The sequence below is a fragment of the Bufo gargarizans genome, unplaced genomic scaffold (genome assembly GCF_014858855.1).
Source record: "Bufo gargarizans isolate SCDJY-AF-19 unplaced genomic scaffold, ASM1485885v1 original_scaffold_1852_pilon, whole genome shotgun sequence".
Lineage (NCBI taxonomy): Eukaryota > Metazoa > Chordata > Amphibia > Anura > Bufonidae > Bufo > Bufo gargarizans.
Window position 1 is genome coordinate 198,426 of NW_025334544.1, and position 26,024 is coordinate 224,449.

At 45.2% G+C, this 26,024-nt stretch overlaps 1 protein-coding gene across 2 annotated transcripts in view; it reads left to right on the forward strand.

The window, feature by feature from the left end:
* Positions 1-26,024, forward strand: part of RELL2 (RELT like 2) — a 98,753-nt gene that overhangs the window by 51,082 nt on the left and 21,647 nt on the right. For both annotated transcript variants that reach the window (XM_044274590.1, XM_044274591.1), the window contains exons 3-6: positions 2,854-2,919; positions 2,999-3,062; positions 16,783-16,971; positions 18,035-18,443. In XM_044274590.1, coding sequence (XP_044130525.1) covers positions 2,854-2,919; positions 2,999-3,062; positions 16,783-16,971; positions 18,035-18,407 — 692 coding nt within the window. In that variant the 3' untranslated portion in view covers positions 18,408-18,443. The remainder of the gene's footprint in view (positions 1-2,853; positions 2,920-2,998; positions 3,063-16,782; positions 16,972-18,034; positions 18,444-26,024) is intronic.

Consider the following 26,024-nt stretch of genomic DNA (forward strand, 5'->3'; position numbering starts at 1 on the left):
TGAGTTGTGAAATGTTGATGGTTGCACTGTAAGATCCAATGGTTGCTTTACCAGAGAAGATGAACTACTGTAGGTACTTTAGTTGTTTATACAGGTGCAAAGTGAGTAGTTCATACCAAGTAGGTGAGAATTCTTTCCCTAGGATAATAATGGGCACTGTTTTTGTGGTATAGTAGTAACACCTTGCTTAAGCTACCTAGATTGTTAAGGCCGCCACTATCCACCACTGTAATACGTTATACCTTTGGCTGTAAGTAATTTTAAGTATAGATCGGGGAGTATCGTATGTCGGTAGTTTTTATTGAACAGTATTCTGATATGTATTATAATGACATAAATATTCATAAGGCAAAGAGTTACAAAGAAACTGCACTACCATTCAGGTTAGGGAATGAGAAGATGCACAGTGATGTAGCTAGTGGTAATTGAATGTGGGGATGGTATTGGACTGAGCAGAGGTTAACACGGCTTCTATAAGAATGGGGTATACATACTATTTTGGCAGCAGACTTTCATTGTATGGTGGAGGAAAACGTGACTGTCACCCAGGACGAGACAAAATATTTGGGATACTAAAATACAAATCTCACTTTGTGGGAGTTGGTGATTCGACTGAATTTGTGCCCTAGGTAAAAGAAAACCTAATACAGCTTGTGTAACATAACGGAGCTGATTGATGTTAGAGACCTTGTGCTCCTTCACCTTCCATCTGATGCACAATAGGGTTTAGGGCTGGAGACATGCTTGGCCAGTTCAGTATCTTTAACCTCAGTTTCTTTAGCAAGGCAGTGGTTGTCTTGGAGGTGTGTTTGGAGTCATTGGGATTATCTTGGAATACTTACCTGCAGCCCAGTTTCCAAAGGGACGGAATCATGCTCTGCTTCGGTATATAACAGTACATGTTGGCATTCATGGTTCCCTCAATGAACTGTAGCTCCCCACAGCTGGTAGCATTCATGTAGCCCCAAACCATGACACTCCCACTACCATGCTTGACTGTAGGCAAGACACATTTGTCTTTGTACTCCTCACCTGGTTGCCGCCACACACACTTGACACCATCTGAACCAAATAAGTTTATCTTGGTCTCATCAAACCACAGGACATGGTTCCAGTAATCCATGTCTTTAGTCTGCTTGTCTTCAGCAAACTTTTTGCAGGCTTTCTTGTGCATCCTCTTTAGAAAAGGCTTTCTTCCGGGATGACAGCCGTGCAGACCAATTTGATGCAGTGTATGGCGTATGGTCTGAGCACTGACAGGCAGACCCCCACCCCTTTAACCTCTGCAGCAATGCTGGCAGCACTCATACATCTATTTTGAAAAGACAACCTCTGGATATGACGCTGAGCACGTCCATGGCGAGGCCTGTTCTGAGTGGACCCTGTCTTGTTAAACCACTGTATAGTCTTGGCCACCATGCTGCAGCTCAGTTTCAGGGTGTTGGCAATCTTCTTATAGCCTAGGCCATCTTTTTGTAGAGCAACAATTCTTTTTTTTAGATCCTCTGAGAGTTCTTTGCCATGAGGTGCCATGTTGAACTTCCAGTGACCAGTATGAGAGAGTGTGATAATACCAAATTTAACACACCTGGTCCCCATTCACACCTGAGATCTTCTAACACTACCGAGTCACATGACACTGGGGAGGGAAAATGGCTAATTTGGCCATTTTCACTTAGGGGTGTACTTACTATTGTTGCCAGCGGTGTCTTATCTTCAGGCTTTCCCCAATGAAAAGATATAATAAAATAATTACAAAAATATGAGGGGTGTACTCACTTTTGTGAGATACTGTAGATAGATAGATACAGATGTATCCACACTTACTTTTTTAATTACCGGTAGATTAACGACTACTCATGAAGCAAATGTAATACAATATCACAACATGCTAGCAAAACTCTTGACAGGCTGCAACTCACGGCACAACATATGGGTGACTGCACAAAAACACTTTAAAATAGACAGAGTATTACAAAAAAACTACTTATCTCACGCCACACATTTCAAGGTTATGTTGAGCTAGGAGGAAAGGTAAGAAAGGAGACATCTTTGTTTTGTTTTTTTTACCAGAAATGTTTTAATATATATACCATCATACAATGCCAAATAATACTTCCATGTAGACCTCACAAAATGCAGCCATTCAGTGACCAAATAATTATTGGTCTGGGGTAGTAAAGTGGGTTGCATTCTGTAAAGATTGCTCCTGGAAGGTTCCATCTTTGGGATTTCCAGGGAAATAGTGGCCATGGGTAAACAGCCACCACGTAAAACCAGCCCTGCACATGACACTAGTCCAGAAAGGTCAGGCCAGCTGTAGAGGTAGCATAGAAAACAGTGTCACTCCATTCTCATTCTTCTAATTTGATGACTGGCCTGGTTGACACTTTTTTCAGTGTTATGTGATCGTCTAGTTACCGTAGGTCCATTACTAGATGGTAATTAGATTGTATCTCAGCCGGATACCAATATTTCTTCTTTATAATTAGTATCAATGATCAAATTGACATCTAATGTGCATTAAATAAACCATCGCAGCAAACTTTATCTTGACTTTCAATGGCTTTTTTGTGTTAAATGTCAATTTAAAATTTCTGTATCCAGAGTGATAAATCAAATGGAATTTTGCACTATAACAACTTTCATTGATCAGTTTGTGTATTAAATGGACTGGTAATTATATTATATCCACCATTACTGTGGAATGGGAACTCAGAGACAAATGGAGAAAAAAAGCTCACTAACAGCTGCTGAACCAAATGCATTTAAAATGACTAAAAGCGAGCAGTTTCTATATAAAGCCATTTATGTATTAAAACCACTTGCATTGATTTTTTTTCTCGTATACAGTTACTGAAGAGATGTCCAACGAAGATACAGTAGAACGTATAGTCAAGTGTATTATTCAGAATGAAGGTTGGTATTTTAATTGTTGTGTTTTTGACATAACATACTCTAAATTGCACATTAAGTTCATTTTTTATTGCTTTTTAAGCAAATGCAGAGGCCCTCAAGCAGATGTTGGGGGACAATGAAGGAGAGGTTCAGATTGCTCCTGGGTAAGAACAATTTTAATTATAAAGCATAAGATGGCAACTATGAAAGGGATTGTCTGGTTTTTCAGTGCATTCTTGTTAAAAGGATACCATAAATGATTAATTAGATAGTATCCTGCTGATGAGACCTCCAGTGATCAACTGTAATCTGAGATGGAATTCTGCAGCAAGTGTTCCCCTGCAGCACCCCCACAGGGGTAATCAAGCAGTACACAGTTTCCATGTGCTGGCTGTGTACTGCTTGGAGGTGTTTGAGCAACAGTCTTTGTGTCTATTATCTCCTTTGGTTAGCCCGTTAGTGACCTCAATATGTCTTTTTATGACACTTTTATGTCACTAATAAGCCTTAGGCTAGGCCACCACCTGTTTACATCTAGTCTAAGCATTGCACGGATCTCCCATTCAGCAGAGAGCTGGGACTGAGCTCTCACATGAAAGCCAGGCTCCTGCTGTAATGGCCCACATCAGCGTTTAACCTCAGTAGCGACTGTGGCATCTAAATGGTTTAGAGGGAGTGCCAATGCAGGCCTGCCCACAGTATATACATATCAGGCTGGGCCTCTCTAGCACTGAGAGTGTATTATAGAAGCCATCAAAAGATAACCTATTATAGTCCCCTTGTGGGATTAGTAAATGGTTAAAAAAAGGAAACGTTTTATTAAATAACAAAAAACTCCAAGATAATAAATACACCTTGTTTGCATTGAACAAAAGCTTTTCAAAGGCAAAAATTGCAAAAGCAAAATCCCCTTTACATATTTGGTATTGCCACATCAGTAACTACACAGCTGTCATGTAATTTATACTGTACTGTGAACAACGTAAAAAAATAAAAAAACATATAGGTTATTCCAGAATTGCTGCTTTTGGATTATTGGCCACAAAAAAAATGAATAAAAAGTGGTATGCACCCTAAAATGATACCAATAAAAACTACAAGTTTTCACACAAAATTCAAGTCCTCACATAGCTCTGCAGAACGAAAAGTAAAAAAAATAAAATATGGGTTTTGGGATGCAACGATGCAAAAAACATTTCCTTTTTTTAAAAACGTTATTCGGCAAAAGTAGTAAAATGTGGGGAAAAAAAAACATATTTGGTATTGCTGTAATCGTACTGAGCCAGAGATATCAAGTTATTATATTATCTATACTAAAAAATGAACAGCACAGAATTTATAACATAAAAGTGTTGGTATTGCTGTATTTTTTTCCCATTCCGCAAAACGTAAAAGTATCAATAAGTTATGAGTACCCCCAAAATGGTGCCCTTAAACATTACAGCTTGTCTCTAATACTACAACAAGATCTCATACGGCTCTGTGCAGGATACAAGAACGCGGTGTGCTACATTTTTGTATCCTTTTTTTTATAGTGTGTACGTCAAACGGAGGCATAAAATGTGATGTGAAACCACCCTTAGTCACTAAGGTCTAAAACAGGCCAGTCACTAAGGGGTTGATAGATGAAGGTTTTGAACAGTGGATTCTCCTCTATGAACTCAGGCTACTTTCACATTAGCGTTTTTTGCGGATCCATAGTGAATCTGCAAAAATTATTATTATTATTATTATTATTTATTATTTAAGCGCCATTCATTCCATAGCGCTGTACATATGATAAGCGGTGCACATACATAACAGACAATTGTACTAATCATAAACAAGATGAGTTACAAACTGGTACAGAAGGAGAGAGGGCCCTGCCCGTGAGGGCTTACAATCTACATGGTATGGGAGAAGGACACAGTAGGTGCGGGTTGAGTTGGTCATGGCGGTATAGAGGCAGCAGGGTCATTGGTTGTAGGCTTGTCTGAAGAGGTGGGTTTTCAGGTTTCTTTTGTAGGATTCCACTGTAGGTGAGAGTCTGATATGTTGGGGTAGCGAGTTCCAGAGTATGGGGGATGCACGGGAGAAATCTTGGAGTCGATTGTGGGAAGAGGCGATAAGAGGAGAGGAGAGAAGGAGGTCTTGTGAGGATCGGAGAGTGCGTGTGGGGATGTATCGGGAAAGTAGCTCAGAGATGTAGGGAGGGGACAGGTTATGGACGGCCTTGTATGTGTATGTCAGTACTTTGAAGTGGATTCGTTGGGCAATGGGGAGCCAGTGAAGGGATTGGCAGAGGGGAGAGGCAGAGGAGTAATAAGGTGAGAGGTGGATTAGTCGGGCAGCGGAGTTGAGGATAGATTGGAGGGGTGCGAGGGTGCTAGATGGAAGGCCACAGAGGAGGATGTTGCAGTAGTCTAGGCGGGAGATAATGAGGGCATGTACGAGCATTTTCGCAGATTCAAAGTTAAGGAAAGCACGGATGCGGGAGATGTTTTTGAGTTGGAGGCGGCAGGTGGTGGAAAGGGCTTGGATGTGCGGTCGGAAGGAAAGGGCAGAATCTAAGGTCACTCCAAGGCAGCGGGCTTTTTTGACTGGGGATAATGTGCAGCCATTGATCGTGATAGATAGGTCTGTTGGGGGGGTTGAACAAGATGGGGGAAAGATTATGAATTCTGTCTTATCCATGTTAAGTTTAAGAAAGCGAGAGGCGAAGAAGGATGATATAGAAGATAGACATTGTGGGATTCTTGATAGTAAGGTGGTGATGTCTGGACCAGAAAGGTAGATTTGTGTGTCATCAGCATAGGAGTGATACTGAAAGCCATGGGACTCTATGAGCTGTCCCAGGCCAAAAGTGTAGATTGAGAAGAGCAGGGGTCCTAGGACAGAGCCTTGCGGGACACCAACAGAGAGGGCATGAGACGAGGAGGTGGTGCGGGAGTGGGAGACGCTAAACGTCCGGTCTGTGAGGTATGATGTGATCCAGGAGAGAGCCAGGTCAGTGATGCCAAGAGATGAGAGAGTTTGCAACAGAAGGGTGTGGTCAACAGTGTCGAAGGCAGAGGACAGGTCAAGGAGAAGGAGGACAGAGTATTGTTTCTTGGTTTTGGCTGTCAGTAGGTCATTGGTGACTTTGGTAAGGGCAGTCTCGGTCGAGTGGTGGGTTCGGAAGCCGGATTGTAGGCGGTCAAAGAGGGAGCAAGAGGAGAGGTGGGAGGACAGTTCAGAATGGACATGTTGTTCAAGTAGCTTTGAGGCATACGGAAGAAGTGATATGGGGCGATAACTGGACAGGGAAGATGGGTCAAGTGAAGGCTTTTTGAGGATGGGTGTAATGGTAGCATGTTTAAAAGCAGAGGGGAAGACACCAGAGTTTAGTGATAGATTGAAGAGATGAGTTAGGGCTGGGATAAACACTGGGGTGAGGTTAGGGATGAGGTGGGATGGGATTGGGTCAAGTGCATAGGTGGTGAGATGTGATCTGGAGAGTAGAGTGGAGAGTTTTTCTTCTGTAATGGTGGAGAAGCGGGTTTTAGGGGGAGAGGACCGAGCAGATGTGTAGAGGGTCTGTGGGGACTGTGTAGTAAAGCTTTCTCTGATGTGGACTATCTTTTGTTTGAAATATTTGGCAAAGTCCTCAGCTGAGAAGAGAGGAGAGGGTGGGGGCGCTGGGGGGCGGAGAAGGGAGTTAAAAGTGCTAAAAAGTTGTTTAGGGCTGTGTGACAGGGAAGATATGAGAGATGAGAAGTAGGCCTGTTTTGCATCAGCGAGTGAGGATTTGAATATGAGAAGGGATTGCTTGTAAGCAGTGAGATGATCTATAGAAGGGGATTTTTTCCATTGTCGCTCAGCAGCCCTGGAAGCTTGTCTGAGTTTCTTGGTCAGGTTGGTGTGCCAGGGTTGTCTGTTGATTTTCCGGATTTTGTTATGTGTGAGGGGGGCAACAGTGTCCAGAGCTGTACTTATTGTGGTGTTGTATAGGGTGGTAGCAGCTTCTGGGTCTTGGAGGCAACAGATGGTAGAGAGTGGGAGAAGAGAGTCAGAAAGCAAGCGAAGGTCGAGATGTTTAAGGTTCCTGCGGGGGTGTGCTGGTGTGTGGACCGGGGGGGCTACAGAAGAGACCAGTGAAGAGAAGGTGAGTAGATAGGGGGAGAGGCGAGTTAGAAAGGTTAGATAGGGAGCAAAAGCGGGTAAAGATCAGATCCAGAGTGTGACCATCTCTGTGGGTGGGAGCTGAAGACCACTGTGATAGGCTGAAGGAGGAAGAGAGCGACAGGAGTTTAGAGGCGGCCGAGTGGCAGGTGTCAATAGGGATGTTGAAGTCACCCATGATGATAGTGGGGATGTCGGCAGAAAGAAAGTGTAGTAGCCAGGTGTTGAAGTGGTCAAGAAAGATGGTTGCTGGGCCTGGAGGGCGGTAAATGACAGCTACTTGAAGGTTGGAGGGAGAGTAGATGCGAACAGAGTGTACTTCAAATGAGGTGAGCGTAATGGAGGGTGGCAGTGGAGTTGGGCTGTAGGAGCAGGTGTCTGATAGGAGAATACCAACTCCTCCACCATGTTTGCAGCCGGGGCGGGGGGTGTGAGTGAATTGAAATCCACTATAAGAGAGTGCAGCAGGGGAGGAGGTGTCTGAGGGTGTCAGCCATGTTTCTGTGAGACCCAGAAAGGAAAGGTTTTGAGAGATAAACAGTTCGTGAATGTACGACAGTTTGTTACGGACAGAGCGCGCGTTCCATAATGCTCCTGCAAGAGGAGCCAAAGGGGCAGGGGTCAGAGGAATGGTAATTAGGTTTAAGGGGTTGCAGGAATTTGTAGAAAGAGATTTGTAGTGGGACATGGAGGTGATAGTGGGGATTTGCTGAGGGGGTCCTGGATTTGGAGAGATATCACCAGCAGTGAGGAGAAGCAGAGAAAGTGTTAATAGGTGAGAATAAGAGAGGGCATGAGGTGTCTGTGTGTGTTTTGGAAGGAAGTGTTTTATGTTTGCAAACAGGTTTGTGCAAGCGATCAGATGAGAAGGTAAGATGGAGGACGAGATGAATAGTTCCTTGCTGGGTGAATGGATGTGGGGGTATTTCAGGAGGTTGTGGAAAAGTAGGAGGAGTAAGAGGAAAAAGTTAAACATTGTTTGCATTGACTATGTCTAATTACCTGTGGTCCCCCTCTGGTCCAATTCTGGTATAATTCAGACTGTGCACTTAAGGAGTTGCACTTGAGAGATGTTGCATGTGGAAAGACCAAAAATGCTTCCGTTACAATAATACAACCGCATGCATCCGTCATGAACGAATCCGGTTGTATTATGTCTTCTAAAGCCAATGATCCGTCTTGCTCCGCACCACATCGCGGACATAAAAACGCTGCTTTCATCGCCATTGTGTCCCCGATGGGGATGCAACCAAACACAACGGAATGCATTTTGGAGCATTCCGTTTCGTTCAGTTTTGTGCCATTGACAATGAATGGGGACAAAACTGAAGCGTTTTCTTCCGATGACGGATCTCAATAGCGGAATTGAAAACGCCAATGTGAAAGTAGCCTTATCTGAAAGCTGACAAGCACCAAACAACTTGCAATATTCTCATTTGATGCTCGTATTATGCAATTCATCGATCCAAATAAAAACTTTCAGTATACTGTGCATCATTTAGTTGTTTTGTAACCCAGGCAATGAAAAATGACTTGTCTAAGCTGACGGAAAAGGAGAAACATCCTGTTTTCTATTACATGTCATTTTCTCTATGGCTTCAATTAGATAATAATGGTCAATTAATGTAGATGGATTTAGATTTAAAAACAGGTTTAAGGAGGATGTTATGAAACTATTAAAGGGATTCCAGGGGAAGTTTTATTATCTTTTGTTTGTTACATGATAAATTATGTTAATAAAGGGATTTTACACAGGAAATAACACTGATGGCTTATCATAAAACTTAGTATTGGTGATGTCTTACTTCAGCAGGTAATGACAAGGGCCAGTCAAAGGGACAGATCCTTCCCAATAATTGCCTGCTCGCTTTTACATGCAGCAATCATCTCCACTTTATAGGAACGTGTGATAGCTTCTACCATTTCTTGTCCTCATACAAATTCATAGCATCTGGGCAGTAGATCACTGTCTATACAGCACGATCTGCCAAAACGATTCCAGAAACGATGATTTAATGTGATGCATGGAAGATCATTTTAGCCATTGAACCAGCATTTTGCTCATTCAACAGGTGATCGACAGCACATTTACACAGGTCTATTATCAGGAACGAGCATTCATAGTAACGTTCATTCTCAATAATCTGCCTGACAAATGTGCGCTACTGTATAAATCGGCCTTTACTTACAGCTGATAATGGAGGGCGACTAAAATGGTTAAATACAAGTGTCGAACAATGCAGAGGTTGCTGTTTAGAGGCCATGTGGATGCATGTATCATAAGTTTTGATGTAAACCAATAGTGTGTCCGATGCCAAGTTGCTACAATTATTTGCAAAAAAACTACAAAAAAATATAAATATAAGCATTAACATAACTGTATATACACAGAAACATAAACACAGTAGTGGACAAAAGAAGTACCATATGGTTTGCTTCAGATTTCATCCACATGGTAAAAGCTAAGTTTTATTCTTTCTACATTGGCATTGGACCTCTTCACAGTTTGAATTACTTCCATATACAGAGACCCACCGAGGAGTGCATGGATGAGAATAAGAATGGTAGTTATGGCCCACAAGGTGGTTCTGGTACTCGCAGGTCACAATGGCTATCTCCCCCTCTGGCTCTCCCTAGGGGTCAAGTAGTGAGAGGATGGGACATTCCCCTGGGGCAATCCCTGGAGTTGAGGCTCCTGCCTGGTGGTAGTTGGGGTGTCCTAGATTCTTGTCCAGGTGCAAGGCAGGAGAGCTGGTGTAACGGCCGTCGGAAGGTGGAGTCAGTAAACGAGCTAGTTGATAGCAATACATAAATAGCAATCTATAAACTAGTAACAAAGCACAGTTCTAAAGCATATAACTGTGCAATCCTTCCCCAGTAGCAACGTATGGCCAGTGACAATAATAGAGATTGTAGTACTCCTCTCTGTGTCTCTCTAAAGTCTCTCTGTAGAACCATAAGCATGGAATGAGGCTCTTGTTAAATATTTCTGCATTTCACGGGCTTAGGGGTGCAGATATAGGATATGGTTGGCCAAACCATCTCCAATAGTGGAAAGGTGTGTTTGCAATGTTCCCTTTCACAGCAGCAAAGTCTCTCAGCCATAAAAGTACACAATACCCTGCTGTCTGACTCCAGTGGATGGTCTGTTTTCTCACTGGAGCATGCAGATGGTTAAGTTGCTTCCTTGGCTGTAGATGTCTCAGAGATGGGGATTCTCTGAACTTGGCCCCAGCTCTAAGGAACTTGCACATGTAACTCAGCTAGAACTCAACTGCACTGACTCTAACCTACCAGGGGATGGACCCATGTCCATCTTCCGGCAACCAAACACAGTGAGCCAAGGTGTTAACCATTGATTGTTCATACAGTGCTATTAAGTACATAAACACAACAAGTCACATCACGTAACTAAATAATGTCACATCACAGCAATTAACCCTTTGCAGTAACCTTTCTGGGATACTGCACCTGCTCATGGTCCGATAAGTAGTCTGTGCATTGCCATCTTCATACCTTTAACCTTTCCCTTTAAGACATCATCAGTTGCAGCTTCACAATGTGAAGTATTTAAAAAAATACCGTACTTTGGACCTATTTTCTTTATTTTTTTTATTGAAGACTTTCATAAAAGCCAACACTATAAAAAGAACATAAAAAAATGTTACCTACAAAGGTTTACAGCGTGGTTCATAGAAAGCCAGTATTATTTCAGTTGCTGCAAGCACAACAGGAGATTCTTCCTAATGTTTGATTTTCCCAGTACGACGCTCTATTGTTAAGAATGGTATCCAAGTCATGGTCTTTGGTACACTGTGGAGCTTTGAGACAAATACTATGATCAAAATTGACGTCTGACTGTTAAAACACACGATCTTGCAGTGAATGTCAAGGAGAGATGCTTTTTTGAGAATAATTTTTTCTTTTGGCAATTTTTATTTGGGCCATTGAAGTAAGAATACAGTCCTGATTTGTCCTGTACCGTTCAGTATGAGGTGACAAGGACTTGTGCAGGACTCCTCTCTCCAAACACATTGTTTATAAAGAATGTGATTGACTTGAGGGGAAGCAGAGACCATGCTATTTTGTCCTTGCTGACAATCCTAGGACCTAAGAACTTGGAACTGATGCCTGGAGACACTGGAAGGCCAGTTGCTAAGACAGCATTTGGACACTGAAATCTCACCCCCAAAACTCCCATGCATGTGAAGCTATTCCTCCGAATATTGCCTAAGCAACCAGTCCACCTTCCCCTTTACACTTCCTCAATGTCTATTTTAATGTACTGTATTGTGAAGGAGCCCAAGACATTAGAAAATAATGTTAAATCTTTTTTCTGTGATTTATTAGTCTACAGAATTTTCATGGTCCTGAAACATTGTCTCACAGAGAAAATAGGGGTTAATTTGCTCCTAATCCCATCCTTTGGGCAGGGCTCAGCTGAAGGGCAAGGCGTACAGTTCCTGCTCTGTATTACAGAAAAATAGTGGGGATGAGCCTCTTCTGCAGCCAATTGCCTTACAGTATTTTCAGATAGAATGTTATTTATGAGGTTATTAAAGGGTGTATTACACCTGTAGATGATCGCTAACAAGAGTTCGCTGCCGCTCGTACATTGGGCAATCCAAATCTTTTGACATGTAAAAAAATCATTGTTTGCAGGCGGCAGATCGTGTTGCCTAATCGCAATCTGCTGTTGGCAAACATTGATTCAGTATAGGGATGGTGGTATAACGACAGAGGTCTCCTCTGCAAGCAAGAACGCTTCCATCCCGACAATCGCCTTTTAAATCAGGCTGTCTAATACACCCTTAAGGGGGAGCGGGAGAATTTCTAGAAGGGGCTATAGGGAATTTTGTATAATATGAAGCACTTCAGTCACCTGTGGCAATTACAAGTCCACACCAGGAGCTCTGCTTAAAGCCTCTTGAGCATGAACGTGTCCACAAATTGCGGTCCGCAATGCACGGGCACCGACCGTGCATCAGCCGCATGCGGATCGCGACCCCATTCACTTTAAGTGGTCTGCAATCCGCCCGTTCTGCAAAAAGATAAGACAAGTTCTATCTTTTTGCGGAACGGAAGCATGGAACAGAACCCCACAAAAGCCCTCCGTAGTGCTTCCGCGGGGTTACGATCCGTGCTTCCGCAACGCATCTCCGGTTTTGCGGACCCATTCAAGTGAATGGGTCCGCACCTGTGATGCGGAATGCACACAGCCGATCTCCCGTGTATTGCAGATCCGCCGTATGCGGGCCACGATAAGGCCAGGGGGAAAACACGGTCGTGTGCAAGAGGCCTAACCCAGCACTGACCGTCTTTCAAACATGCAGACTTGTAAGTTCTCTTTATCTCATTGTGCCAATCTTGTATGTGAGTGAGTAATAGAAGTCATACTAACAGGTTGATGGCACAAAACCTTATGTTTCTTTTTATTTATTTTATTTATTCCAATATAAAATCGTACATCATGAGGGAAGCTGAGACAGATATCGTTCACACCTCCTCCTCGCCACGCAATGTTTCGGGAGAACATGCCCCCTTACTCATGCTTACAGGTAGAGGTGGGGTATTTATAGCACCAACAGCTGATACATATATACAAACCATATCCTTTAGGCCTCTTGCACACGAACATGCTGTGTTTTGCAAATTGCGGATCCGCAAAACACAGATGTCGCCTGTGTGCCTTCCGCATTTTGCGGAACGGAACAGACGGCCCATTATAGAAATGCCTATTCTTGTCCGCAAAACGCCAAGAATAGGACATGATCTACCAATTTGCGGAGCCATGGAACGGAGCAACGGATGCGGACAGCACACAGAGTGCTGCCCGAATCTTTTGCGGCCCCATTAAAGTGAATGGGTCCGCACCCGAGCCGCAAAAAATGCGTCTTGGATGCTGAACCAAACCACGGTCGTGTGCAAGAGGCCTTATACAAAATACATAGTCCTTAATAACCCTAAAACATGAAAGTGATCAATCATATAAATGTACTAAAGCTACAAATTTCATTTAACCCTTTAGGTATTAAAAACTGCAGTTTCACTATCCAAAAGGTCTCCCTTTGTAACAATCTTCTACTGTTTCCTCCTCATTGTATCCACCTTTTACTACCTCCATATCTTGCGACCTGAGATCTGACACCTGATGGGCCCAAACATAACAATGTAGTGCAACCGTAGATTTACCGTATATGCCGGCGTATAAGATGACTGGGCGTATAAGACGACCCCCAACTTTTATACTGAAAATATAGAGTTTGGGATATACTCGCCGTATAAGACTACCCCTTTTTCAACACACAGCAGTACATTACTGCATCCCACCACCATCCCTGGGTACCTCTGCCATCCCTGAATCCCACCACCATCACTGGGTACCACTGCCATCCCTGCATCCCACCACCATCCCTGCATCCCACCACCATTCCTAGATACCACTGCCATCCCTGCATCCCACCACCATCCCTAGGTACCACCGCCATCCCATGGTATCACCACCATCCCTGCATCCCACCACCTTCCTTGTCCTCCCTCCCTGCCTCCCAGACCCTAAACATGTGCCACCTATACCCTGAACATGTTTTTGTTATGTTATTCTTCATATTCACATTCACATATGCACATCTGCGCCGCACTTAGATACGCCGCACGGAGATCTCGCACATGCGCAGGAGCGAGATGCGAGCGGCCGTGAGGATCCCGTGTATCCACGCTCGCCGCATGAAATCTCGCACATGCGTAGGAGCGAGATGCGAGCGGCCGGGAGGATGGCGGTACAAGGAGCATACAAGGTACAAAGCAGGGGGGAGGCATACAAGGTACAGAGCAGGGGGCGGTATACAAGGTACAGCGCAGGGGGGGCATATGCCGTGGGTTACATCGCAGCTCTCAGCTGCTGGGGATACAAGGCAATAGCCCGGGCTCTCTCTGTTGATAATTCGGGCGTCCCGGCACTGCAGCGCCCGCCATACCCGGCGTATAAGACGACCCCCCACTCTAGAAAATATTTTCTAGGGCTCAAAAGTAGTCTTATACGCCAGTATATACAGTACTTTGTGTTTTTCACCTCCACTGTATCCATCTTACTCTCCTTTCTCAGTTCCTTCCTAATGCTGGACTTATGCTCATTGATTCTGATCCTTATAGCCCGAGACGTTTGCCCAACATAAGGCTCCTTTCACACCTGCGTTCAGGTGTCCGCTCGTGAGCTCCGTTTGAAGGGGCTCACAAGCGGCCCTGAACGCAGCCGTCTGGCCCTAATGCATTCTCAGTGGAGGCGGATCCACTGAGAATGCATCCGCCTGCCAGCGCTCAGCCTCCACTCCGCTCAGTGAGCGGACACCTGAACGCTGCAAGCAGTGTTCGGGTGTCCGCCTGCCCGTGCGGAGGCGAGCGGATCCGTTCCGACTTATAATGGAAGTCAATGGGGACGGATCCGCTTGAAGATGACACCATATGGCTCAATCTTCAAACGGATCCGTCCCCCATTGACTTTCAATGTAAAGTCTGAACGGATCCGCTCAGGCTACTTTCACACTTAGAAAATTTTTCTGAGTTATAATGCAGACGGATCCGTTCTGAACGGAGCCACCGTCTGCATTAATATGAGCGGATCCGTTCAGAACGGATCCGATCGAACGCAGGTGTGAAAGTAGCCTAAATCTTACCACATGGGCATTTGAAGCAGTATTTGACGTTATGTGTCTTGCACGTTGCAAAATCCTTAATTTGTATCCTGTCTCCCTGTGTGGGGTGCACTACAGTGTCACCTTTAGGGCTCATGCACACGACAGTATTTTGCGTTCAGTATACTGGACGTTTTTTGAGCTCAGTATACGGAACATATACTGAACCATTCATTTCAATGGTTCAGCAAAAAATACTGAAGTGTCTCAGTGTGCATTCCGTTTCAGTATTTCAGTATTTCCGTGCCGTGAAAAGATAGAACATGTCCTATACTTGTCCGCAAATCACGGTGCTTGGCTCCATTCAAGTCAATGGGTCCGCAAAAAAAACGGAACACATACGGAAATGCATCCGTATGTCTTCCGTTTCCGTTCCGTTTTTTCCTGAACCATCTATTGAAAATGTTATGCCCAGCCCAATTTTTTCTATGTAATTACTGTATACTGTATATGGCATACGGAAAAACGGAACGGAAAAACGGAAAGGAAACGGAAACACAACGGAAACAAAAAACGGAACAACGGATCCGTAAAAAACGGACCGCAAAACACTGAAAAAGCAATACTGTCGTGTGCATGAGGCCTTAATTATAGCCCTACAATTCCCACAGGCAGGGAAAGTAACCCTCCTTTGGGTTGCAAGGAAACTCTGTCTTTCCATGTTTTTAGGGTGTATGTCACTTCTAAACAGCATGTTATTCAGAGAGGCAGCTTTTTTGTAGGCAAAAAGGGGGTTATCAATAAACATTCTCCCACATTTTTGATCATGTCTGAGCACTACCCAATATTTCAGAATGACCTTTTTATTAGTTTAGAATGTCACAAATTGTTTCTTTTGCTTATCCCTCTTTTTAACATGTCTGATGTCGTGTCTTGTTTTTTTACCAATGTCTATTCCAATTTCAGTCACCTTTTTCTTAGGGCTCATGCACACAACTGTATGTATTTTCCAGTCCGCAAAAAATACGGATGACGTCCGTGTGCAGTCCGAATTTTCTGGAACAGAACAGCTGGCCCCTAATAGAACAGTACTATCCTTGTCCGTAATACGTTTTTGCGGAACAGAAATACAGACATACGGAAACGGCATGCACACGGAGTAACTTCAGTTTTTTTTGCGGACCCTTTGAAGTGAATGGTTCTGCATACGGTCTGCAAAAAAAACGGAACGGACACAGAAAGAAAATACGTTCGTGTGCATGAGCCCTTATTATTACCCCTCTGCATGAATTTATTAACCATCAACAAGCAATTTTTTTTCGTATTCTTTATCTGTGCTAGCTATTCTTCTGGCCCGTGTAAACAAGCTCCTAGGGATTCTAGAAAAAAACGTGAGGGGCGTGGTGGCTGGAATAAAGCAGCAGGTTATTTCGATCTGTGGTCTTTGTGAATAGTGTGGTCTCAAATCCTCCCTCTACGTGCTGTAATTCCACATCCAAAAAATGAATGACATTTTCATCATAACTGTTATTCAAAAAGAACACATAAGTCTGCAATAGAGATGAGCGAATTTCATATTTTTAAATTTGTTCACACTTCGTTTGTTGGTAAAAGGTGAATTGCATTATGTATTCCGTTACCACGGACCATAACGCAATTCTATGATGGAATGCCTTTAGAGGCATTCCGTTATTCATTCTGTCATAATAGCAGTCTATGGGCTGCATAACGGATCTGTCCCATTTCCGTTATGCAGGAGAGGACTCCCCTGCATAACGGAAACGGGACGGATCCGTTTTTCAGCCCATAGTCATCTATTATGACAGAATGAATAACGGAATGCATCTAAAGGCATTCCATCGTAGAATTGCGTTATGGTCCGTGGTAACAAAATCCATAATACAATTCACCTTATACCGACAAACAAAGTGTGAACGAATTTCAAAATATGAAATTCGCTCATCTCTAGTCTGCAAGGTTGAAATAATTTTGCCTTGGGATTTTGTAGTTTCCAGCCATAGTGTTTTCTTGAAGTTTAGAGTAAGATTAAAAACTGAATCAATGCTTGAGAACTGATAGCACTGAGTCCATTCTGTCATCTACTTTTTACCAGTTTATGCCCACACCGTGAAAGCCGGGATACAGGACCTCCTCACCACCACACGGTGCACCTTGGATCAACACAAGCCCCCTGTATCCATTGTACCCGCAAGAAGAGAAGCCTACTACATCGTATGGGGCGGTCAAAGGATAGCAAAGGAAAGTTACATCCAGGAGAGGTCACAGTATTCTCTGTTGGAAGGTATTATCTGCTTACAAAAGTAAAGCAATGTATTTTCATGACCTAGCACAAATCACCTTCAACTTCACCCACTGTGAATGGCACAGACATGGACATTAAAGGGGTTGTCTGGGCTACAGATATTGATGACCTGTCCTCAGGATAAGTCATTAATATCAAATTTGTGAAGGTCCAGGTCCCAGCACCCCAGCTGATCAGCTGTTTATCTGCACACCATCTACTTTGTAGTTCTGCTGCAGTGTACTTACAGCTGTTAATCTCATTCAAGTGAATGGGAGAGGTAGCTGTAATTACACTGCACCACCACTATAAAGTCATTTGTGCAGGTAAATATTGAAGAGGACACAGTGTACAATTGGTGCGGTCTCTTAAAATAGCTGATCCAAATACTTGCACCCTTGCCAATCTGACATTGGGGATAGGTCAGCAATATCTATAGCATGAGCAACCCCTTTAATTTTCATTACCTGCTGACAACATGTGCTATTTACTGTATATATGCATCACTGCTAGCAAGGGGTTTGCACAAACCTCTGTACATGTAAAGCACTGGGATGGCGGGCACAGCTGAGACTTTGCTGCAGTGAAGCAGGGTGTTATAGAAGGTATATCAGCATTACAATAACATTCATTATACATTGCAATACAGAAGTATTGCAATGTATTATAGAAGCGATCAAGAGATCACATGATCAAGTCCCCTAGTAGGACTAAAAAAATGTAGACCCTGTATCACTGTATGCAAGGTTTTTAGCAGAGAGGAGAAAGTACAGGTAATAGCTCTGCAAAGCACATTTCTGCTTCTGAAAGTAAATGGTCTGCTAAAGCCCGACATAGCACATCCAACTGTCAGACATAACTCTGGATCGCAGCAGCCAGAGCACTTCAGTAAGCAGTATTCACCAGAATATTCCAAAAATACATTTTGGTGGGCAGTTTCTTAAAGCCCAGGTCTCTTTAACCATAGGTATAATCATTGACACAGTAGTTATATTATATTTCTGTATATTGTATGAGAATTCAGTGTTCAAATATTTTAGTAGTGTGTTTGTGATCTTTTCAGATTTAGGGTTACTCACATTGGAAAGAAATCCAGTATTCAAGGTTCCCAGGATGACGCAAACATCTCCAGTGATCCCGTTTCTTTTGACAAAGATACAGACAACCAGATGGAAACAAAAGTTAAAAATGGTCTCAGCAGACAACTTTTTGAGACACATGGGATCTCGCAAAATGGACCAGAATTAGAGGGATTGCCTAAATCTGAGGTCAAAGATACTGTTGTCAGCATCAGTGGACCTAAGCATGTAGAGGAGAAGACTGAAATAAGTGTATCCAAGAGCAGAAGATCCAAAGACAGAAGAAGTAGTGCTCCAGAACAGACATCTACTCAACGAGAAAGAACAGACATGCTTCAATTAGGAGGACATCACTAACAAAAAGGAATAAGCCCAGAACATTCAGAAAAGCAGGTAATAGAGGTGATTACCCAAACTCACAATAATACATTATAGGACAGTATTGGCCAACTGGCAGCCCAGGGGCTGCAGGCTATGAATGTTGACCATGTGGCCTTTAGTTGTTCAATCTTCCATCTCTCTATTGTACAACATGACTTGTTTTCTGGAAAGTCAAAAAGGTGGTATATGACGAGTACCCCCATCTTCAAAGCAGTGATTGGAAAGCCACAGTCAGTGTCCTGTTCTGCTGCCATGGTTGTTTGTAAGAGGATGGGGGTTAAAAGTGAGGTATATCATTACACGTACAAAGTCATATTGAACAATAGTCCATGAGTGGAGGTTTTGAAGATATTTCTTGTTTAAGAGCAGTTCAAAATATCAAAAAATCTGGATAGATCATCAGCTTCTGATCGGCGTGGGTCCGACACCGCACCCCTGCCGATCAGCTGTTTGAGAAGGCAGAAGCGATCCAGTAGCGATGCAGCCTTCTCAATGTTTACCGCCGGCCCACTGACGTCACGACTAGTATCAACTAGCGTGGGCGGGGCTAAGCTCTGTTCACTTGAATTGAGCTTAGCCCCGCCCACGCTAGTTGATACTAGCCGTGACGTCAGTGGGCCGGCTGTAAACAGTGAGAAGGCCGCAACGCTACTGGAGCGCCGCTGCCTTCTCAAACAGCTGATCGTCGGGGGGTCCCAGGTGTCGGACCCCCGCCGATCAGAAACTGATGATCTATCCAGAGGATAGATCATCAGTTATAACAAAGTGCAGAACCCCTTTAATGATATCCTGGTGTATCATATATTATTGTAATTCAGTCTTTCCTCCCTAGAGGATGATTATTACAATATGTCCCCCTATTCTCCTATACTTTTATTTTCTATAATTTCAATGACTGCCTTTTTCTTATCTATATTGCCATTAACACAAGTCAGACAGAAAATGGGGGCCTGTTCTTTCGCAGTTCTCCTGATTGCTGTTATCTGTCCCTAATTTTCTCCTCTGAACCTTGACCTCTGTCCGGAGACACCTTAGGGGTCGTTGACACGGCAGTTTTTATAGCGGAATTTTGGTGGACATGTACCTTCTCGCCACTGCTCTGCGATCCTCAGCACTGCCTCCCATTGAAATGAATGGAAGACAAATAGGATGCGGCCACTGGTGGGTTTTCTGCGGCTGTCTGACCCAGAATTGTATTTCATAGAGCATTTCAAGCTGTCATATAATTAGTAGTATATTACACATATTTTAACATTTGGTACTTATTACTCTATATAATATCCAGTATATTATGAATTCACCTTCTATTAACTCCTAACAATAGGAAGGCTGAGTGTATGAATCAAAGGGGTTGTCCCCTTTTTTATATTGATAACCTCTCCTCAAGATAGGTCATCAATATCAGATTGACGGGGGTCCGAATCCTGGCACCCCCCCTTTCCCCCCGTTCAGCTGTTTGAAGAGAATGCAGCGCTCGTATGAGTGCTGTCTTCTCTTCACTGTTTACCTGCTCACCATCTCAGTTGCAGCTGTGAGCAGTGTAATTACATCTCAGTCGTACTATTCACTTCAATGGGATGGCTCCAACCTATATACTGGAACACGAAGGAGCCATCCCATTGAAGTGAATGGGACGACTTAATTGTAATTACAACTGCAGTTGTGATGGCGAGCAGGTAAACTGTAAAGGGAGGGCAGTGCCCCATTCTCTTCAAATAGCTGACCGGCAGGGGCACTGGGAGTTGGAGCCTCGGTGGTCTCATATTGATGACCTAGTCTGAGGATAAGTCATCAATACAAAAAAAGTGGAAAATCCCTTTAAATCCATGTTAGCATGATTAATTCCCTCACACCACATATTACTGTCAAGATGGTGACATTTTTAATTATCAAGCGCCACTCTTTTTCTGGGGGCATCATCGGTACTATTCTGTATCAATAGGATTACTAAAATCAGTCATAAAAAGATTGATCTGTTTAAGTCTGACAGATGGGATCCCAAGACCTGGGATACTGTGTAACCTCTTTGCAGCAGAGACTCTCAGTCACTCTTTCTTATAATAAATGCTGAACGTGCTCCGCTGTTTCAGTTTATCCCATAGTCCATACTGGAACTGAGCTCAGCAGCATTTGTGTAGCCACCTCTCTCTTGCAGTGCATTAAACACTGGAAGTAACGTCCATTCTATGAATTACGTGAGTTGAGGGCTGCTTCTGAGGTATCCAGCATATGGTCAGTTGACCACTACTGGTGTGCACAGTCTTTATTTTGGACACGATTGAAAGAAAGAGTGCAGTCATGGAAATCATGGTCTCCAAGTCCAGGTCTCTAGGATGGCAGCAAATTGTCATTAGCTTACAGTATACAGAAAGATCATTTGTCACAAAATTCGCCTGGAAGTGAATATTCCTCTAAGGACTCATGCACACGACCGTTGTGTGCATCCGTGGGCGTTGTGCCGTTTTCAGTTTTTTTTCGCGGACCCATTGACTTTCAATGGGTCCGTGGAAAAATCGGAAAATGCACCGTTTGGCAGCCGCATCCGTGATCCGTTTTTCCTGGCCGTGAAAAAAATATGACCTGTCCTATTTTTTTCACTGCCAACGATTCACGGACCCATTCAAGTCAATGGGTCCGTGAAAAAACACGGATGCACACAAGATTGTCATCCGCGTCCGTGATCCGTGTCCGTGATCCGTGTCCGTTTTTTCATATCATTTCAATGGCAAACTTGACTTAGATTTTTTTTTTCATTTTTAATGTCCGTGGATCCTCCAAAAATCAAGGAAGACCCAGGGACGAAAATACGGTCACGGATCACGGACCAACGGACCCCGTTTTTGCGGACCTTAAAAAAAACCGGTAGTGTGCATGAGGCCTTACATAAAGAAATAATAGACCATTTTTATATATTAATTTCCATCATCTTAGTTATGGGTAACAGATGCTGGTGAGATAACCACTAAAGGCAGTGCCTTCAGTGGTTGACACTGCTTTCCCAAGATCATGTAGGGCATATAAGTGGTAGGCAATTAAAGAGTGCCGTGTTTGTGTGAGGGGAGGCGGGGCTTTAATTATTTAAACCTGGCTCTCCTGCCCCCACTTGTCGGTTCGAATGCTTTCGAATAGGCTCGTGGGTTGGTGCCAGAGAAGTGCGTGCGTCACTGGAGAATCGGGTGGTCGGCTGCGTCGGGCTCGTCGCTTCGGTGATTAGGTAGGCAGGGTGGCTGCACACCCGTCTCGCTATGTATAACATGGGGGGCTGCCGAGCGTGCCGCCGGCCCCCAGCCGCGCTGGCGGCTGCCCGCACTCCCGATCGCTTCCGGCACCCCGCTCCAGGCACCCCAATACAGGCACCCCGAAACAGGCACCCCGATCCAGGCCCCGCGCCAAGCACCCCCGCTCCCACGTGCAGCGTCCCCCAGGCGGGCACCCCTCATCTGTGGCTCAGCAGCGACGGGTCACATGTCCTTCACATACCCAGAGCAGCGGTCACGCCGGCCGTCGGCTCCTCAGCGCAGCTCACTGGCTTGCTGCGCTCCAGCAGGCCTTGGCTTGATAGAGGGCGACACCTACAGGCCCATACTGGTACTGCAGTCCAGGTACAGGGCTCCTTGCTCAGGCACAGTGGCTAGGTACTAAGGCAGGACAAAAAACAAAACAAAAAAAAATAATATTATATATTTGGGATATGTTTTAAGGATCAAATATAAAGAGGGCTCCAAAGAGGGGGGCTGGCCACGTCACTTTGCGCACGCAGCCGGGCCGCCCGCAAGCCCATACGGCGAGTCAGGGGGTTGGTTCGGGCGCAGTCGCAATAATCCGGTGGACAGCAAAGGAACGGTGGCAGGAGTGAAGGGTCACCCAGCCACCGTGCGCTCACTCACATGTCTGTCCTTGTTTATTCAGGTCCACAGGTGGTTGGCTAACTTACGATACTGTGGGGTTTGTGGCTGTCATGGCCACCAGGTGAGTCAGGGGTGGTGCAGGCGTGGGCCAACCCCCTCCTTTTCTCCTGCATAGGCTTGGGGGACGGGGGATCGTGGACTATTATGGCCAGGCCTCTGGCGCATCTCTTACAGGGTGGCGCCTACAGTCGTGGCCTTTGGTGGGTGGGAAAGAAGTAAAAAATAAATAAATGGTATAGATAGGAATGTTGCTTTGCCAGGTCTGTCACGACTACAGACTCCTTATAAAGCCCTGCCACGACTGCAGGCATCAGTCTGTCACGACTACAGACCCGCTCTAAAGCCCTGCCACGACTGCAGGCAACAGTCTGTCACCACTACAGACCAGTTATAAAGCCCTGCCACGACTGCACGCATCAGTCTGTCACGACTACAGACTCGTTATAAAGTCCTGCCATGACTGCAGGCATCAGTCTGTCACGACTACAGACCCGTTATAAAGCCCTGCCACGACTGCAGGCATCAGTCTGTCACGACTACAGACCCGCTCTAAAGCCCTGCCACGACTGCAGGCACAAATCCGTTACGACTACAGACTCGTTATAAAGCCCTGCCACGACTGCAGGCATTAGTCTGTCACGACTACAGACTCGTTATAAAGCCCTGCCACGACTGCAGGCATTAGTCTGTCACAACTACAGACTCGTTATAAAGCCCTGCCACGACTGCAGGCATTAGTCTCATGTCAACAGACTCGTGAGGTAATACTACCACGTCTACAGGCGATGGTCCGTTACCGCTACTCCCGAGGTAGGGTCCCCTCACGACTACAGGGGCCAGTCGGTCACATCCACAGACTCTGTTGCACTCCCGTTGACTACAGGCACTGGATGGGCATCTACAGGTAGTTGCGTCACGTCTACGCACGCGGGTCAGCCACGGCCTGGGGGGTCAGCCTTCACGGTCACAGGTAGGTCCGGTCAGGCCTCAGTCTCCCAGCGGGTTCCAGTCACAATAACCAGCCCCTAGGTGGGGGCACTCCCGCGCCGGCGCATAATGCCAGGGGCTCCCCACGCGGCACACGATTCAAACCGGCGGGGGCCGGGGCTCACGGTAAAGGAAGGGCTCCCTCTGATCCGGTGCACATTGCTAGGGAGCGGCGCTGCTCCCTACGCGGTACGAGTGTCCAGCCGGCGGTGGGTCGGCCCTGGCTGAGGGGGGGGGCTCCCCCGCACTGGTGCACTCTGCCAAGGAGCACCGTGAGCTCCCCACGCGGCTGGGGGTAAAGGTGCAGGACACCGTTTCCCTGCTCCTCATCTTCAATAAAGTCTGGCACGGCCGCCGTGCTGTTAGGTAGGCAGGGATCGGGGGAAGGAGTACCAGGCTCGGTCAGGGGGAGCAGATCATAGGCGGTGACTGGCTTCCTGCTGCCGGCCGTACAGAAGGTTCCAAGGGGGTCATTTAGGCACAGGATGTTAGTTAGTCCGTGCAGGTGACCTGCGTTATACCATGCTCTTCGTGCTCGTACTCATAGCTGTGTCCATACTGGAGCTGCGTAAGTGGTTTATAGTTTAAAAAAAAAAAAAAAAAAAAAAAAGATTTCAAACCACAATTAGAGTCTTTCACGCATGGCTTCTCCGTTTTAGGTGTACACATATGACTCCACCATTAGAGTCTTTCACGCGTGGCTTCTCCGTTTTAGGTTTACACATATGACTCCGCCGTTAGAGGCTCTCACGCGTGGCTTCTCCGTTTTAGGTTTACACATATGACTCCGCCGTTAGAGGCTCTCACGCATGGCTTCTCCATTTAGGTTACACATATGACTCTGCCATTAGAGTCTCTCATGCATGGCTTCTCCGTTTTAGGTTTACACATACGACTCCTCCATTAGAGTCTCTCACACATGGCTTCTCCGTTTTAGGTTTACACATATGACTCCGCCGTTAGAGGCTCTCACGCATGGCTTCTCCGTTTTAGGTTTACACATAAGACTCCGCCATTAGAGTCTCTCATGCATGGCTTCTCCGTTTTAGGTGTACACATATGACTCCACCATTAGAGTCTCTCACACATGGCTTCTCCGTTTTAGGTTTACACATATGACTCCGCCATTAGAGTCTCTCACGCATGGCTTCTCCATTTTAGGTTTACACATATGACTCCGTCGTTAGAGGCTCTCACGCATGGCTTCTCCATTTTAGGTTTACACATATGACTCCGCCGTTAGAGGCTCTCACGCATGGCTTCTCCGTTTAAGGTTTACACATATGACTCCGCCGTTAGAGGCTCTCACGCATGGCTTCTCCGTTTAGGTTACACATATGACTCCGCCATTAGAGTCTCTCATGCATGGCTTCTCCGTTTTAGGTGTACACATATGACTCCACCATTAGAGTCTCTCACGCATGGCTTCTCCCTTTTAGGTTTACACATATGACTCCGCCATTAGAGTCTCACGCATGGCTTCTCCGTTTTAATTACACATATGACTCCGCCATCTGAGTCTCACGCATGGCTTCTCCGTTTTAGTTTTACACATATGACTCCGCCATTAGAGTCTATCGCGCATAGCTCCGCCATTAGTCTATCGCGCATGGCTTCTCCGCTTTAGGTTTACACAGATGACTCTGCCATAGAGTCTCTCACGCACGACTTCTCCGTTTAGGTTTACACATATGACTCCGCCATTAGTCTCTCATGCATGGCTTCTCAGTTTTAGGTTTACACATATGACTCCACCATTAGAGTCTCTCACACATGGCTTCTCCGTTTTAGGTTTACACATATGACTCCTGCCATTAGAGTCTCTCACGCATGGCTTCTCCATTTTAGGTTTACACATATGACTCCGCCGTTAGAGGCTCTCACGCATGGCTTCTCCATTTTAGGTTTACACATATGACTCCGCCGTTAGAGGCTCTCACGCATGGCTTCTCCGTTTTAGGTTTACACATATGACTCCGCCGTTAGAGGCTCTCACGCATGGCTTCTCCGTTTAGGTTACACATATGACTCCGCCATTAGAGTCTCTCATGCATGGCTTCTCCGTTTTAGGTGTACACATATGACTCCACCATTAGAGTCTCTCACGCATGGCTTCTCCCTTTTAGGTTTACACATATGACTCCGCCATTAGAGTCTCACGCATGGCTTCTCCGTTTTAATTACACATATGACTCCGCCATCTGAGTCTCACGCATGGCTTCTCCGTTTTAGTTTTACACATATGACTCCGCCATTAGAGTCTATCGCGCATAGCTCCGCCATTAGTCTATCGCGCATGGCTTCTCCGCTTTAGGTTTACACAGATGACTCTGCCATAGAGTCTCTCACGCACGACTTCTCCGTTTAGGTTTACACATATGACTCCGCCATTAGTCTCTCATGCATGGCTTCTCCGTTTAAAAAAAAAGTTACAAATTTTTTTCCACTTTTTCTTTCAGGTTTGTCCAGGGGCAGATCGGTTGCCAATGCCAATTCCTCACCAGGCCCAGCTGCGCTGGGACTAGTCTCTCATCTCACCATAGCTAACAGACTGATGGCCAATTCCTTGGCCAGTAATACCCTGAGGGCTTACAAGACAGCTTGGCGCCTGTTTCAGAAATATGAACACCTACCCGGCTGCTGGCCGGGGGACTATCACTCACCTATTGGGCTTCGTCTGGGTTTTTGCCACTCTCAA